General features: G+C 32.2%; 2 protein-coding genes across 2 annotated transcripts; both read left to right on the forward strand.

Annotated features, from left to right (window-relative positions):
• Window positions 1–263: 263 nt before the first annotated feature.
• LOC133189647 (uncharacterized) lies at window positions 264–5,919 on the forward strand. Its single transcript, XM_061325048.1, has 4 exons — window positions 264–270; window positions 520–728; window positions 948–1,117; window positions 5,835–5,919. Exons 1-4 carry the CDS (start codon window positions 264–266, stop codon window positions 5,917–5,919), a joined length of 471 nt encoding a protein of 156 aa, XP_061181032.1.
• A 2,204-nt stretch (window positions 5,920–8,123) lies between these two features.
• LOC133189648 (uncharacterized) lies at window positions 8,124–18,030 on the forward strand. The gene is made up of 7 exons (XM_061325049.1): window positions 8,124–8,429; window positions 10,646–10,730; window positions 11,083–11,250; window positions 11,550–11,758; window positions 14,418–14,587; window positions 14,758–14,933; window positions 17,961–18,030. The coding sequence occupies exons 1-7, from the start codon at window positions 8,124–8,126 to the stop codon at window positions 18,014–18,016; spliced, it is 1,170 nt and encodes a 389-aa protein (XP_061181033.1). The 3' UTR covers window positions 18,017–18,030.
• Window positions 18,031–18,920: the final 890 nt, after the last annotated feature.

Raw genomic sequence — 18,920 nt, forward strand, 5'->3', positions numbered from 1 at the left:
GCATACAGCGACAGATCCTTTTTTGTAACAGTATAGATTTCAGAGTTCAGACTCTGGCCTATCTATTGACGCACCATCATATATGACAAAATTAGACTGTGAAAAGTATGTCTATCAAAATCAAGAAAATATTTGATTTTTTACGACAGGGTGCCCGACAAATGGTTTAACGCTCCTCAATGGTAATGTAAGAAGTCATGTGATTCAAGTCGGCGATACTTTGGAATATACATGTTTCCATGGATATGCGAAGAGAATCATAGATGCCAGGTGTCTTAGTAGTGGGAAAATTGAATATGCTGAGAAAATAGCTTGCTGTGAGAACTTTTCCTTTCTCAAACAAAAGTTAAGATATAGACATTACTAAAGGATAGAAAGTATCGAGGGTTTAGAGGTTTATTATTCAATCATGCCAACTTCCATTATTTCTTTCTTTTGAATCTTTCTTTCTATCCTTGTACGTGTGTGTTATCAATTGTCTTGAAAATTATTTCAACAATTATTTCATTGTAATTTTAGTCAAAAAGGAAGGTCCATGGACGATTGCCTTCAAAATCCAGAGTAACAGTGGTGCACATCCTTTGGAATCCTTCGAAGATACTGGGGTACAACAAGAAAGAAACTCTTCTTTCCCCTCAACTTGCGTGACTCTGGATAAAGTAACCGGATGTACTACCCCCTACCGAACAGGACTCGTTGACGATTGGGAACAAATAGGGGTGCAAGAAGTAAATCATCAATTGAGTTGTGATTTATGAGAATTAATTTTCTCTAGAATTTCACTGATATTAATTAGATTCCTTTGAACTAGCTTGTAACATATCATAATCTCATAAAATTTACAGTCTTATTACGATTTTCTAGAAATAATTTATATGTGCATAAATGTATGTTTTGCAAGGGACGTAAAATAAACAATCAATAAATCAATCATAAATGTATTTTAGATTCGTTTTGTAATCACTGTTAACTCCACACTGACTCAAGAGATCGTTTTTGACGGATATAATTCGACTAACTTTGACTGGTTCTCCGGAAGTCGGGTCAAGTCGTCCACGTGGTCTGACGTCACAAACACACAGACGTACTTTTATTTCTGTTTACCAGGTGATCAAAGGTAAAATATATATATATATATATATATATATATATATATATATATATATATATATATATATATATATATATATATATATATATATATATATATATATATATATATTTATTCATTTGTTAGTGTTGTAGTTGTACACGTTTCAATAATGCTTTAATTTTCTAAATTTGTGATATGAAATGGAAAACAAAACGGGAGAAGCTTAATATTTTTCATTAGTAACTTAATTTATATAATACGAGGGGGGGGGGGCATTTGAAAAAAAATATATTGTTTGATAAAATGTTAAGCGTTTAACTGAATATACAAATAATACCACAGTCAAAGAATGTCATCAGTATTTTTCCTTAATGTAGACAGATTTACATGAAGCTTGCTTTGTCATATTAAATATTTTTCATATATTAGGAAAATACTTGAATTCTGAGTTAAGTTACAGGTGTCATAACAGTATATTTAGGTTGGGGTTTACGACAAAACATGGCTTCGCTACCGATTCCCATGTTCAGAAGGTCATGGGTTCAACTCCGGCCGCGACTGACCTAAGAAGATAGAAAAAATAGGTAGCAACTGTCCTTTCGCCTAGCGCTCGGCACTTCGTAGTGAAAGTTTCGGATCTTTCGAATGAGACCTTAAAAACCGAGGCCCCGTGTCACGGCAGGCGTTGGCACGATAAAGATCCCTCACTGCTTAGTGGCCCTGAGTGCCAAATAAAGGTCTAAAGTTGAAATATATGTTGACGTCTCTTTATGAGTGACAAATTCTCAAATGGGACGCAAGACAACATAGAATCTATCAATCCCGATTCTGACGTTTTTGCACAGACTGGGACAGATTTTCTTCTGAGATGAAAAATGATAGTAAACTTCCCGCATTTACCAGATTTATTAAAATTTAGGGCTTGCACTTGATTTTCAACACATGCTCGTCTTCACGGAGGTGCCTCGCTGGATGTTTCTGTGTATTTTTAAAGAAATAAGCTATCATTTTTAAACTTTACAGGTTGGTCATGTGATCAAATCTCATACAGCCTGAGGGTTTTATGGAAGAATTGATCACGAACCATCCCGTATTTACATCCCAATAAATGTTGAAAAATGATACTGATTATTACTTGTATTTATGACACTTTGGATGTTGAAATCGCGCTTAAGCGATTGAGTGGCAATATGAAAACAATCTATCCTTCTGTCTTCGACAATGCAGAAGTGAAACAAGAACAAGATGGATTACACGATCAGTATGTGCTGGTCCCCGCTGACAAAGCAAGTAACAAAATTGTCTTTGTTTGTAAGGCTCATTATTTGAATTGTATTTTAGAGGAGCTAGAATTTAATTCTGCTAGTGGTAATCCAACTTATACCCATAGCTCTCTTTCTAAGGAGGAAATTCCTCAAAACCTTATGTCAGTTTTAAATATTTTTGATATTCCAAAAAAATCATAATGAATTTATCTTACCACACCTATACTGTATTCCAAAACTCGTTAAAAAAAAGATACATAGCGAGTTCCAGAAAATGTTTTACCGAGCCCTTTTTTTACTCCTCGCTAAAATATTTACAGAAGTGGAGAAGAAACTTCAGGAGTACTGTACAACAGTATATTCGAGAAGTGGTGTAAATCAGATGTGGATACTTAAAAGCTTTAAGGAACTTTTTAAAAAAATGAAATTTTACCAAAATCAATTATATCAAAACGTACGATTTTTCAACACTTTGTACAACCATTCCCCACGATAAATTAAAATCCAAGCTTTTTGAAATCATAGCTGCTTTTTCAATAAAAATGAAACTCATAAATATACTTACCTTTTCATTGGTCATTTGCAAAATTATTTTGTTAAAAACATTCTGATTGTCCACAAATTGTCCACATAAGTGCTCTGAAGTTGATTATTAAAAAGATGCTTGAGTTTCTGATTGACAATATCTATGTAGTTTTTGGAGATCAGGTCTTCCAACAATCCAGTTGCGCCCCCTTATTAGCAGACCTATTTTGTATTCATATGAAGCAGAATGTGTTCAAAAACTTCTACATGAGAAGTAGAAAACACTTGCTGTGACCTTCAAATTGACATGTAGATATAACGACGACGTACTATCAATTAACAATAGTTACTTCCATTCATATGTAGACTCGATATATCCAGTGAACCTGAAATAAAAGACACTGCAGAGTATGACACATCTGTTTCATATTTGGATATTTTACTAGAAAAAGACGTTAAAGGTAACCTAACAACAAAGTTTTATGATAAATGTGATGACTTCAACTTTTAAATCGCCAACTTCCCTTACTTATATAGCAATATACCCTTATCATCTGCATATGGGATTTTTGTCTCCCAGTTGATTCGATACGCATGCCCTACCTATGAACAATTTCTGAAACGAGGCAAGCTATTGACAAACAAGTTATAGAGCTATCAACAATTCGTTTGAAGTCATCAGTTTCGAGTTTTATGGTCGATACAATGACCTTGTCAGCAAATACAACATATCATTTAGTCAAATACTGACCGACATTTTTCATTCTAATTGTTAGGCCATTATTTTCACTCTGAATTGTCTACGGTTTTTCCGTTTATTCCTGATCATAACAAGGAGCACATGGCGGAGGTGACCGGTCGGCAGGGGGTGTTCACTTCTCCATGGCACTTGATCCCACCTCTGATGTTTTTGGAGGTCCGTATTTGCTCTGCTCCCGATTTGTATTGTTTTAATGGACTTTGAGCTTGAATACTTTCGTTATCTCCATATTTCATTTACAATTTTTGTTGATTTATAAGAAATACTTGTGTACTTTACTTTTAAATTAATTAAATGATTTATTTTTTTCAAAGCTCAACGTTGAACACGTCGACCACTTATAATGTACCTGTGAAATTACATCGAACTTTTACGACTAAATAATGAATTTATGGTCATGTGACGAAAATGATTCTGTACAAATAGTGTTACAGAAGAGAAAATATTTGTAAATTTAAAATATTGGTACTTAAATGTTTCTATTCACAACCGCGAATTTTTCCCTTATATAACACCATTTGAGCAAGTCGTAAAGTTCATATAACCCTGAATTCATTTTTTAATCGTAAACGATCGACGAAATTTCAGAGTGACGTCAGCCGACGTGTTCAACACTTTTAATTTATACTGTAGGGATTTGAAATATTTGTTTTAAATCAGTCACGAGGGTAAATATTAATAATAAGGTATCATTTCCATATATATATATATATATATATATATATATATATATATATATATATATATATATATATATATATATATATATAGATCATTTCTTCCTCATGGAAATTAGTCTAGTAATATGTGATAAGATGAACTGTGAACAGATCTTCAAGGTTACAATGTACCCGTTTCCTGACTAAAAGAACAACGATCTAACCTCTTACCTTTTTTATTTCTGTACAATTCACACCAAACCATTATCTGAAAAATACTATGCGTTTTTTGCAAGTTTTGAAAAGAAAGATCCATTTGAAAAAACTTGTCCTAAATTCAGGTCTGTGTTGATTTAGGGGTCTGGTGGTTTTCCTTCTGAGATATCATCATAGTATGGTAAAGTAACAGTTAGGTAAAGCATGGAGCACATGGAAATGCGTCAGTTTGCAGCCTACCAGAGTGATTTGCAGTGCACTTTCGGCAGGCTACGAAGTATTGCACGTGCTTTGCTTTCAACTACATGTTTCATTTCAGACGCTTGATTCTGGATTTGCTGCTTTTTATATACACAGATTTATAAGACACAGTTTTTCAGTTTCATCCTGTTTTTCAATATCCAAACTTTCTCTATCTTGCAGTAGCTTATTTTTACAAGATCATCTTTATATTCAGTGTAGATATACACCCGTTAGTTGGTACACTTTCAGAGAACTTGTGCACATAAGCAGACCTGTTTTAGGACTGGCTGTTACTGTATTCTTTTCTAACAGAAATTTACAATAACTGTGACTATCTAAATTACGTTTATGTTTTTAAGAGGTACAATCACTAGAGTTTGGACCATTATAAAGTCATACCATGGGTGCGCAGGTGACATGGGATGGTTTCTCTCGTCCTTCAATCCTACGAGTGGTTGTAACTTTGATACGACCTCCAATTTAGCATTGCTTTATCCAGTTTTTCCAGTGTGCCCTAAATCAACTGCGTGTTACTTTTCTTCTGGTGAGTATTGACTGATAAAATGATACATTTTCTAGAACGATTCAAATTAAATTGTAAACTTACTGCTTCGACGAAAAGCCTTAGAGGTATGTTTAATTTTATATTGCAAAATATGCGAAATTAATTTTCTAAATGAGAAGAAATTGTATATCTGATCCTAAACTAGTATGAGTTGATATTTTAAAATTATTATCTAAAATAATTCGTTGTTTAAAAAATAAAAAGGACATAGTAAGATTTTTAAAAAGTAAATGGAAAGAATCATGCCATGAGTGATTATTAATTACAAAAAAATAATTAGAACAACTTGTACATATTGTCATTTACAACAGACAAATAAAAGAATCAAAAATATATCATGACTGAAATGGCAAAAGTATGTAAAGCCCAATCTTTTTTTTCTGGTTTCTTTCTTTTATTTGACTATTACTTACGTTAATGGAATTGATTTTAAGAAATGGAGTTTGTAAAGCAATAACATAAACCCATAAAATCCGTAAAAATATAATGTTTTGTTTATGAATTTCAGAGACGGTAGAGGCAGAGGCATTTGCTGTACTTCTAAAGGCGGAGAAGTTGAATTAAAAATTTCCTTGCATTACGTTGTCCTTTAATTGGCATTTCTATTCATCAATATTTTTTTTTTGGTTCAGTTCAAGTAACATTTCCCAAATTACTTTAAAATCTACTTATGTTTTCTTTGTTAATTTTTTGCACAAGAATGTAAAATTTAGGGGGAAAAATGAATAGCTTCATCGGGATGGGAATCAAATTATTGTTTTAGTACAAATCACATTAATCAAATTGCAGAAGATGTGTGTGCACCAATGTTCTTATCACAGCGATTGTTAGAAGGTGATAACATACTAATCTATGCTAATTTTCTGTTTCCAAGGATTCATGTAAAATAAAGTCTTCTGGGGCTCATTTTCATCCTCATGACTTAGAACAGTGTTCATCTAAGCCCAAACTCTGCTAAAATAATCTTTGCTTTCAAACCATTCCAAAAGAACCAGACATTAATCCAAGGCAGGCCTCCCTAGGATCGAGAAATTTCAAGCACAATATAAATGCCTCGGAAAATGCGCCTTAATGAAGTGTCACATTGCATTTACTGATTATCAATATCAAAAGAAGCCAATACCAAAAAAAAAGATTTGCATTCTTTGATGCCTTGTACATTATAAAAATGGATGAAGTTGAGATGTTATGCATTGTCAGTTGATTTTTTTCCTACATTTTTTTTTATATTTTTTTTTCTTACTGTTCACAAAAATCTTTTGTAAGAAAAACTAATTTTTTATTCTAAGATCAACTTAAAAATAATAATAAAAAAAAAATAGTGATTCAAAAAATGAATGCCTTTTGAACGTAAAGCATGTGTTAGGTTTAGTTAATGTGAAGATGGTAGAAAAGGTCCAAAGATCTTGAAATCTTAGATTTACACAAAAGAATTGATAAAAACTGTCATTATATAGATGAAAACGAATTAATTTATATACCTTGTTCACAATTTGTAATTTGTAGTATGCACACATGATTTGTATTTTTTTTTAGTTTACATGAGCAATTTTTAATACACATAAATGTAATTTCATAATTAGTATACACAAAATTGTAATTTTTTAATTAGTAAACACACATATTTGGAATAACCTAATCAGAAAACACACACAATTTGTAATTTACTATAAACACACAATTGTAATATTTGGAACGTTACTGTATCGGGGTCCCATTGGAGTATACCCGAGGAGAGAGTTTTATATGAACTTATCAATGCAGGACTCCTGCAGAAGCATGGTATCAAATCGACTGAGTTAGTTCTACTCCATCTGAAGGGATCTATACTAGAAACAGTCTTGCTTTAGTGAGATAAGAAAAAAATTGAAGATACATGTGTACCTGAGTTTTCCATATTTCTGGATTGTCGAATAATCGAATGAAAAAATCTGCTTTTCCTGATGACTGCTTTCATGTAATTTACATTAATTATTAACTCTTTCTATATAATTTCCTAAATCATAATTATGCTATTTTATTTTGTTAACAAACAATTTTCTTTCAGCCTTGTTTTACATTAATATTTCAATAAAAGTAAGTACAGAGAAAACATCCAGACTAAACATTGAACTAAAAATCAGTAAGTAGCAGATGTTTTTTAGTAACACTGGTTTATCAAATTTCTTTGTGTTTTGATAATTGATTTTGCATGTAAATAATTATTTCACTTTCTATATCCTCTATTATTAAAGCCTGGAAGACTCTTTACAGGGTTATCCCTTCAGAGAAAGCATATTGAATAGTTAAATTGGGGTTAAGAGTTCATTGGACGTCAATTTATTGATGGAATTTTTACTCTTATGAATAATTATGAATTATGAATAGTTACTTTCATCCTGTGCAGTCATCGGCTTCCGTACGCACTTAATCATTTAGTCTGCAGAGATTTGGTAGTAGGAACCGACTTATTTTGATATTTTTCCATTGTGTTGTATTTGCATCTTGGGACAATAAAATGTCAATTAAGAACAAAGGATATTAGGCGAATAATCAGGATAGTTTTTTAATCAATATTTGTTGTCCTTGAAAAACGTGTATGTGTTCAATTTAATCAAAAAAGTAATTCCATGGTATTTTCAAACCCACCTCTAGACGTTAATATTCTTAATGCGACAATACAGTTTGTTTTATTACCATTTAAGATTTAATACTTATTTGTGTAAAATGCTTGTAAGTTTATACAAATAGTCAATGGAAATCACACAAAAATACAACTAAAAATTAAATTACTGCCGATTTTAAAAAGAAGATGAAGATGGAAATGACCAAGCGGATTCTCGTTATTTGTGTTTTGGAATTATTGGTGAATGTGAATATACAAGGATGCACTCCAATGACAATACCAGAATCAAAACTAAAAAATAGCTCGCTTCAAACTCTGGATTTGATCGGCCAGAAGATGTGTGTGCACCAGTGTTCTTATCACAGCGATTGTAAGGCTGTTAATTTCAACAAACGCCAGCTGACCTGTGAACTTTTGACCCGCTCTGGACGGGAAGAGCCAGGGTATCTCCAGTATGATGCCGATTCCGTTCATATCCACAACATAACCAAAGACCAGGTTTTTCCATTTTTTCTTTTCTTAACAGTTCCTACAACGTCAGTTAAAGTGTCTATTTTTGTCCTATTTAAAGTTTGAAATTGTTAACATTGTAAATTTTAAGTCCACAGATGGCATAAGATAAAGACTACAATTAACTTATTTCAAAGATCAGTCATAGTTTTTGTGTGGCCTGCAGAGCAGAGCGGCACTTATGGATAAGATATTGCCTTATAATAAGCACCTCTTATTTTTACGTTTCCATCGGAATCGGGGTTTCCCAGTATCCATTTTTTATTCGGAATCCTCCTATACAACTGAATAAAATTTTATTAGATTTTCACATTTTTAATCTTTATGTTACACCGTTGTGTTGTGCACTTTTAATTTTACGTTTTGATCAGAAAGATATTTGGGATTTCTTATTTCAAAATATGAACTTTGCCATTATTCTTGTCAAAGGAATTATCCATTTTGTTAACGCAGTTCCTTCTTAAACCTCGAACGAATATCGATGATATTTTTAAAGAATCACCCTTGACCGTATGAAAACTCCTATTGGAGCGGGAGTATCATTTTGTGAGCTCAATCAAGTTTCTATTCTGCTTTTCAAATAAAACATATCCTTGAAAAGTGATGTAGTAGTGAACAAGATAGAGAAATTACAGCTCAAACAAATGCATATCGTCAATAATATAAAAATGCTTTCTTTGTCCCTTTTCATAGAATAACTGCTATATCACCAATACAAGTCCAAAATCTTTCTCCTCCTAAATCATAACAACCCAGTACATAACAGGCAATATTTACGAGTTAACGCTTATTCGAAATCTCATCAGATTATCTTAACCTTTCGAAACATAGACAAGAATCAGTAATTTTTTTTTTTTTTTTTTTTTTTTTTTTTTTTTTTTTTTTTTTTTTGCAAATTGTATGAGGGAGACGAAAAATATCAAGAGTTTTAGCAATCGGTTGGCTCTTGTCTTGTGACAACAGGTATGACCCCTAAACGAATCCTACATGTATATGTCCAAAGGCAATATGCACCGAGCATACACCTTATAATTTTGAAGTATAAGAACCCTTGATAAAACTGCTTTCATATTCGTAAAGTTGTTTAACGAATTGATAATTATAAACAAAACAAAAAACGTTAATCATTATGCTTTAACGTGTATGACGTCATATAGATGATTAATATGCTTCAGGAACAGAAACTGTCTTTTAAGAGTTCAATAAATTAAAAGTTATTGATGTTAAATGTTTAAATAAAATTATCACTTCAAAGCAACAAAACTCAAAATTTAGTCAGATTTCGTATTTTGGGGGTTGGGGTGAAAGGGGATGGGTGGGTTATTGTCCTTTTTTGATTTCCAAATTACTGTTTATACATGCACCTGTCTTAATATTTCCTGATTTTACTTTATTAACAAAAAACCTGTACATCAGGACTGAATTAAATCTACTCCAAGACAATTAACTTTACGGACAGACAGACGGACATTTTAGTTCAAATATTCCTTCTTTTCCTATGAAATCGATATTTTCACTATAAAAATCAATTTTCCATACAAATTTATTCCAATATCCAAGAAAATTTATGAATTCCTTAAGCTTTTTTAATATGTTCATTATTATGATCAGATTTCAATCATTGATCTTTAACCTCCTATTACCATAGAATTTAAACACATTGAAAAGTTTCCGTCATATCGCTTACTGTGACATCATTTCGCTGAGTCAGAACTTAACATCATTTCTCATAAAGAGTTATCTTTCCTTTAAGAGTCAAAATATTCATGTGAATTATAAATTCAAAGCATATATGTTGTATTTGGAGACAGTTTCATTGTGCAGTTTCGAATGTTGCTTAGAATTAATTTGAAAAAGTTTGAAAATAATGTTATCAACAGTCCTTATCATTTCATTTCATTTTTTTTTTTTTTTTTTTTTTTTTTTTTTTTTTTTTTTTTTTTTTGATTTTGTTAATAATCTACAACTAATTCTTTTTAACCATATTTCCTATATATATTCCTGAACAGCATATACACTGTGCAGCAGATTTCTCAATGCTATAGTTTAACACAACCAGTGCACACAATGAGAGCAATTGCGTTTATGGTAAAATAAGTGTATTGACGGGAAGAACAGAGCATATGCAAAAATAAAGTAATAAAAACAACTCAGGATTGGTTATGTTACGTTGTAGATTAAATTTAATGCCACTCTGTATTTAGATTTCAGATTTCTGCTCAAATAAGACATGTCCAGCCTATCATCGGTGCGTGAGCGGAAAAAAGAAAGCGTTATGCATCATCAGTGGTGAGTAAAAAGAGCCAAGGAATTTATCTAGGATCGAACGACAAATTTAAAATCTAAAACTTAAGAGTGATTGGTAGAAAATGGTAGGGCTAATGTCTGTAAAAAGACCTGTTGAAGAAGTACAGATAAAGCGAAGATCTTCATTACTAAATAAATTAATAATAAAAATAATACGAAATGATAGGTGTATGTCAGTTAACGCAGTTTAAGGTTGCTGCTAAAGACGGCAAAGCTTTTTGAAAAAGCTATATCTGTCTATATACATAATTCAAGTCAAAAAAATTGAACACTCCAATTCATTTGTCTACTCTCTCTCACAGATTTGTTGAATTTTCTTTTTCTTTTTCTACAGAATGCTCGACGCAAAATTTAACGCTCAAGAATGGTTTTTTAACCTTGAATCGCTTGCTTATTGGTGATATTTTGGAATTCACTTGCGCTAATGGCTACTCAAAAAGAAACGTCACCTTCCGGTGTCTTAGTAGTGGGAACATTGAAAACGCTGAAAAATTAGCATGTTGTACGTATTAAGTTTTAATTTATAAAATTATAATTCGAATGCTATCATATGTGTATAACCAGGTAGTTTAAGACTCTAAAAATTAGTTGTCATTGACCTATACTTTGTAAAAAAAAAAATATTTTCCCAATTATTATGCTTCAGATTTCTTTTTTGAAATGAATACTTTCACGCAAGCAAGACTGCATAGTATTAATACAGATCAGACAATTCAATCTGCATAAATCCACTATATAGAAAATACTCCTTGTGTTGTGGTCAAAGAAATATATTTACGTTTTCTAATATGACATTTTTAGACAAAAAAGAAGGCCCATGGACGATTGTCTTCAAAACCCAGAGTAACAGTGGAGCCCATCCTTTACAATCGTACAACAACACCGGAACACAACAAGAAAGAAACTCTTCTTTCCCGTCAACCTGTGTGACTCTGGCTAAAGTACCCGGATGTACTACCCCATACAGAACAGCACTCGTTGACGACTGGGAACAATTGAAGGTTCAGAACGTAAGAAAAATAATCCTTCTTTACCAAGAATAGCTGTATTCTTATAAGTCTACTTTATAAAATGTCTATATAATCTCGTGTAAAGGTAATATTACAGTAATTCTAGAAAGGCAAACTAGGGCCCTGTATATAAAATGACGTACAACTAAGACCAACAATCATAGATGATCCCAATTGCCTGCCTTAATTACCAAGTGTAACATTGTGAAAGCAAGATGCCCATTTGCCACAATGCTCAGCTGAGTCGCTAAATTCTCTTCTTGAAAATAGATATGCAGATAATATATTTTCCATGATTCCGGTATAAACGTTAAGACTTAGATTTTATAAAGGGATAAATATGAACAATGAATGATCACAAATCAATACAAATCTGTGAACAGAGCATAGAACACGGACCCCTAGAAATTCCAGTGCCTTCTGTCTCCAGAGGTGGGATCAGGTGCAATGAAATATAGAGATAACGAACAGTAATCCAGCTCAAAAGTCCATAGAAAGAAATGATATTGTTACAATGGACTTTTGAGCTTTATTACTGTTTGTTATCTTCATGTTTAAAGTCGATATTTCGTAATTTCTATTGTAGATCCAATGATCTTGTTTGCAAATACAATCTATAGTTGAGCCGAATGTTAACTGCATGATGTTTTCATACAAATTGTTAGGCCATTATTTTCACACTAAATTGTCACACTAAATTTCACACTTTGAATATGCAACAGAAGTATGGGTAAATATTTCCGCAAATGGTAGCTGTTGGCAGGTGGGTTGATGGGGAAGACTTTCAACGGTCTAAAAAGTTAACATTCGCATATTCTGTGGTCGATACAGTGACCGTCAGCAAATACAATTAATCTAATTATTAAGTCAAATGTTAGCTGATGTTTTTCATACAAATTGTTAGGCCATTATTTTTGCTGAGTTGTCTGCGGATTCTTCCGTTTGCCCGATCATGGCAAGGAGCACACGGCGGGTGTGGCAGGTCGACAGGGGATGCTTCCTCCTTCATGAAAACATTAGAGGTCCGTGTTTGCTCTGCTCCTAATTTGTATTGTTCTAATGGACTATTAAGCTTTATTACTGTTCGTCATCTTCATATTTCATTTTAACTGTTAAAAGTTAACAATAACTAGTCACGATTTTCATTGTGCGGGGAAGTTAGCTTTCCGGAACTTTCTTATACATAAGAACTACATGTACTTAACTTCTTATACATAAGAACTACAAGTTCTAATTTTTAAAAAAAGAGCTACATTTACTTTCTTTTAATCTAAGAAATTACTAAGCTTGTACTCACATCAGTTCTTAATTATTTAAAGTGATATACAATATAAACAGCTTAACCCAACTACTTATAAAACCTTGATAAAGGACGAACAATGTCAGATTTTATTAGAAATAAACAGTATGAAATGGAAATAGATATTTTATAAATACCATACTGCGTGATAACCCAAACTTTAAAAGATGTTACGTGACTTGGATCTAAATCAGCAATATTCTTTAAAAATATTCAATAATATGTTTAAAATCAAGTTATTGTAACATAGAACACGTATATATTAAATTACAGAAACTCCACCAATCAAAAAAAAAAATATTTATCAAGACCTAAGTGTATCTTCTACCAAATCATTTGCTAAAATCAAGAAGTGTTGATTCACATCAATGTAAAATGAATTCATTTAATGTGAAATTTAATGGGGAAAAAATAAACAAACTGATTTAAATTCTAAATAAAACATGAAGGGTAACTGACTACACTGTGCCAATAAAAAGAACTACAAAAAATATCAAAAGTATGTCTCAAGGAATTTCGTATAGTTATATGCACAACACAATTTAAATAGAAATTTATATGAAGTTCTTCGGAATCAATACGGATGGGGATGATACATGTACTTACCAAAAATATTTATTGTTTATCCTATACCCAACATGCATAAATTCATTGGGGTGGGGATTTACCAGATTTACTCCACCAACAGAAATTGTGATAAAAATCATCACAGGTATTTCAAAAAATAAGCTATTCTATATCGAGTTTTACAATCAAAATGTTGAATTGGTTTGTCTAGTGCCTCTTTTTTTATTCTTGAGTTCCGCAATGCCAAGTTATAAGTCTGTGGTTATTAATACTAATTCGTTTCCAAATTCATTTCATCTGTTTTAAGACTGTCAGTAGGAAGGGTTCTGTTGAAAAATTTTCGCTGAAATCAGGACTCTTTAAAATTAATAACTAAATCTGATTCACAATAAATGTTCGAATTAACATTGAGAAAATTTTCAAAAATAAAATTATAGATCTCACCTTTAAAATGGTGAAATCGACTTCCGTCCTTAGCAAATGGTAATAAAAGTTTACGTTCGGTTTTCAATAAAAAAAAAAAAGATTCATGTTTCATTCTCTTGAACAAATAGAAATAGATTCTGTTCAGATTAATTTATGAAAAAGATTTTTTGCATTATCATGTATTTCAATATATTCTTCCCGAAAAAGCACCTTTGATGTATTCTGTTTTTATAACAGTGTCCCTATGAGCATACATTAGCATCCCCACTATCAGTATCTAACCAGAAACCTTTTTATTCTTCGTTTTATGTCATTTTTTATTCATTGAATATCCTATATATTTTAAAATATATAACCTGCTTTTAGGTTCTATTTACTGTGACGGTTAACTCGACATTTAAACAAGAGATCATATTTGACGGACGCAATTCTTCTAGTTTTGACTGGTTCTCCGGAAGTAGGGTCATAAACTCATCTTGGTCAGATGTCACAGAATCACAAACCTATCTCTTTTTTGATATTTTAGGATTGCAGGAGTAAGTACATGTACCATATGATGCCCTAAAATGCATATTAAAGAAATATTTGTCTCTCACTCTCCTTGGTTCAACTCTATAAGAACAAGATTTAATCATTTCAAACCAATCGAAAGATTAATGTGTTCCCCTCTTCAGTGATCCTCTTCCTCAAAATTCTTATATTTCAGTTCCATCGTAAATAGATTTTGGACCATAATGAATTATCATCAGGGCTGTCCGGGTGACTTTGGCTGGTTTTCCGCGTCATACAATCCTCCATATGGATGTTCCTATGATTTGACATCTCTGTCCTACCCAGTGTTTAGAGCGTCTCCCAGTTCAACGGCTTGTGTAATGGCATCTAGTCAGTATTTCTAGATTCAATCATTTGATAAACTTGTAACAAACTTAAAAGAATAAAACAAAAAGTTTGAACTTTATAAGTAAGCTAGGAGATATGTTTTGTCTTAGAAACACATGACTATTGATAGATTAAATAATATTTAGTGCAGAAATCGGATAAGGCAAAATTGCCATCACTTGCCTAATAACATGTTATATATGCAAATGCAACATTTCTTCGAGTTTAGTCAGTTGTAAAACTTTCACTTGGGAAAAGATCGGCTATTTTACCAATTACCCGGTAGTCATATGGAAAATAAAGGTATATTCAAGAATAACCAGCTTTATACTTCCATAACTGCAATATCTCTGCAAGTTTGGTAAGTGTAGATGAAATATGAAGATAACAAACAGTAATCATTGAAACAATACAAATTTGTAGCAGAGAGGACATCTGAAAACATCAGAGGTGGGATCAGGTGCCATGGAGCAGTAAGCATTCCCTGCCGATCGGTCACATCCGCCGTATGCTGCTTGTCATGATCGGGCAAACTAAAAAATCCCTAGACAATTCAGTGTGAAAATAATGGCCTTACAATTTGTAGGTTAAACGTCAGTCAACATTCGACTTAATGATAGATTGTATTTACAGACAAGTCATTGTATCGAACAGAGAATTTGCAAAATGTTGACTTTAAACGAGACTGTTGATATTCTTTTTCATCAACTTGTTTGTGAATTGCTTCTCTCGTTTTAGAAATTATTCATCATAAAGTTTTTAACGTCTTTTCTGGTAAAATATCCAAATATGAAACAGATGTATTGGACTCTGTGGCATTTTTTATTTCGAGTTCAATGGGATATATCGAATCAACGTAGGAATGAAAATGATAATTTTTAATTGATAAAGCTTCGTCGATATATCTAAATGTTGAATTGAAGGCCACAGCAAGAGAATTATTCGTTTCATGTAGAAGTTTCTGAATAAATTCTGCTTCATATAAATATAAAAATAGGATGCATAAAACGGGGCGCAGTTAGTACCAATGGGAATTCCGACAGATTGTTGGAAGACTTGTTCTCCAAAACCTACTTAGATATTGTCAATCAGAAACCCAAGCAACCTTTAAATATCTCATTTGGGTACTTATGTGTACAATCAGAATGTTTTTTTAACAAAATAATTTTGGAAATGACCAATGACCGGTAAGTAAATTATGAGTTGAATTTTTATTGAAAACGCAGCTGTCTATGATGTCAAAGAGCCTGGACGTCAGTTTGATAATGATTGGCAAATGACTTTTAAAATTTTGAATATCCAAAACATTTAATGTATTCACTCAACCAGAGATAATAGCTAACATGCACACGAAGCGTACTGCATGGATACTTTGCAAAAATGGTAAAAATAGACTAATAATTACTTGGTAAAGGACTTTTTCTTAAACACCTTATCGATCACTCATCCAGAAAATATTGCTCAAGCAGCAGTAACGAATGACAGTAGTTTGCATTTCTAGATGCAACAACTATGCAAAATGAGTTAAGTAGAACTTAACGAAACGTAAGCACTACTGTACAACATATCAAGAAGTGGTGTTAATCAAATATTCATACTAAAAAGCTCAAAAGAAATTGAAGAAAATTTGAAATCAAAAACGTTTACCAAACTCAATAGGATCTAAACCTATTACTTTTCAGCACTAAGTACAATCATTTCCCACGTTAAATTAAAGACCTGTCATTTAATCATCATAGCAAACTGCTTCTTCAATAAATATGGAACTCACAAAAGTTCATATTTTGTCAATGATATCTACAAACTTACTTTGTTAAAAATCATTCTAATAATACACAGAAGTACCATGAGAATAAAGTTAAAAAGATGCTCGGGTTCCTGATTGGCAATAACTATGTAGTCTCTGGAAACCTGGCCTCAAGACCATAAACTGAGAACAGACTTAAGTCAAAATTTCAAACCAATACAACTTTTGAAATAATTTTGATAATGTAAAAAAATTTCACCATATGTTTAAATCTAAATGTTATATAAAAGTGCAAATTTTTAGGCAAGTACATTAGATAAAACTTGAGATATTAAATATTAAAATTTTGACTTAAGTCTGTTCTCAGTTTATGGTCTTGGGGCCAGGTTTCCAGAGACTACATAGATATTGCCAATCAGGAACCCGAGCATCTTTTTAACTTTATTCTCATGGTACTTCTGTGTATTATTAGAATGATTTTAACAAAGTAAGTTTGTAGATGTCATTGACAAAATATGAACTTTTGTGAGTTCCATATTTATTGAAGAAGCAGTTTTCTATGATGATTAAATGACAAGTCTTTAATCTTGGGGCCAGGTCCTCTAACAAGCAGTTGGAATTTCCCTGGGCACTTCTTGTGCTTCGTAACTAGTAGAGCTGTATTTTTTATTTATATGAAGCAGAATTTATTAATAAACTACCACAATAAAAACAAAAGAAATCTCCTGCTGTGCAGTTCTTGAAAGATGTTGAAACAAGAATATCAATAGTCTCATTTAAAGTCAATATTTCGCAAATTCTATGGTCGATACGACCTTGTCAGCAAATACAATCTACCATGATGTCGAATATTGACTGAAGTTTTTCATACAAATTGTTAAGCCATTATTTTCACACTGAATTGTCTACAGATTTTTCCGTTTGCCCGATCATGACAAGGAGCTCACGTTGGGTGTGACTGGTCTACAGGGGATGTTTCCTCCTCTGTGGCACCTGATCCCTCCTCTGATGTTTTCAGGGATCTGTGTTTGATATGCTCTCAATTTGTACTGTGTCTATAATAGATGCTACCTCCCATGTGGCACCAGATCCCTCCTCTGATGTTTTCAGGGGTCCGTGTTTGCACTGCTCTCAGTTTGTACTTTTTAACATTTTATCTGTCATAGACTAAAATGTTGATCAATCAAAGTTAATTATGGAAGAATTACTGATGTAAATGAGGCATGAATAACGCAGTTTTCTTACATTATAATAACATTACCTGTATTTTTATTTCTTTTCAGGCACGGTGGAAGCAGAAGCATTTTCAGTTTCAATTTTAGCGAAGAGTTTGATCTGAATGAAGACCAAAGGGGAAAATACATTCATTTTACCATATAAACACTGTTATATGACTAATGAAAGTCAATAAATAAGTTGAATGTTTTTCATTGTTATCTTGCACGTTACAATAATCCGTAAAAAAAAAAAAAAACTTAAAAGGTGGGGACAGAAATGTACCACTATATTATTTTTTATTTTTTTATTTTTTTATTTTATTTTATTTTTTTTTTTTCATTATTTATTTTCTGTTTTCGTAAAATGTCTTTGATCAGCACTTGAAACTAAACAGTCAATGGATGAAAAGAGGAATGTGTGATATTAGAAAATCTGTCGCAGATTCCTTTTCAACACATTATCAGAATAGTATGGGGAGATCACTCTAAATTCTATCATGTTATATATAAAAAATGACAGGGCGTTTTCTTATCTCAGATATTTTTTTTTTCTTATTGTAATGCACAAGCAGGTGAGGCAAGAAGTTTTTAACGCAGCTGAAAATTCTTTTGAAAAATCTTTATTTAATCAAGATTGTATTGAGCAAGAAGCCTAAAGATGGAAACTATGTAATAAGTTTTACATTATCCGTATTAACTACCTCAACTTAAGTGTCATTGATTGTCTGTGAGTTTGTGTGGTTATACTTGATCCACTTTTGACAGCTGATGATGAAAAAGGTGAAGATAACAAACAATGATCAATCTCAAAAAATCTACAAACAATACAAATCTGTGAACAGGGCATAAATCACGGACCCCCCCCCCTCCCGAAATTCCAGAGTTGGGATAAGGTTTATAGGAGGAGTAAGCATCCCTGTTGACCAGTCACACCCGTCATGAGCCCTATGTATTGATCAGGTAGACGAAGCATTCCGTAGTCAAACTTAGTATAAATTAAAACAATTGATATGAAACACATCAGCC

The sequence above is a fragment of the Saccostrea echinata genome, unplaced genomic scaffold (genome assembly GCF_033153115.1).
Source record: "Saccostrea echinata isolate AGI-Se365-2 ecotype Australia unplaced genomic scaffold, CSIRO_AGI_Sech_v1 ptg000019l, whole genome shotgun sequence".
NCBI classification, from domain to species: domain Eukaryota; kingdom Metazoa; phylum Mollusca; class Bivalvia; order Ostreida; family Ostreidae; genus Saccostrea; species Saccostrea echinata.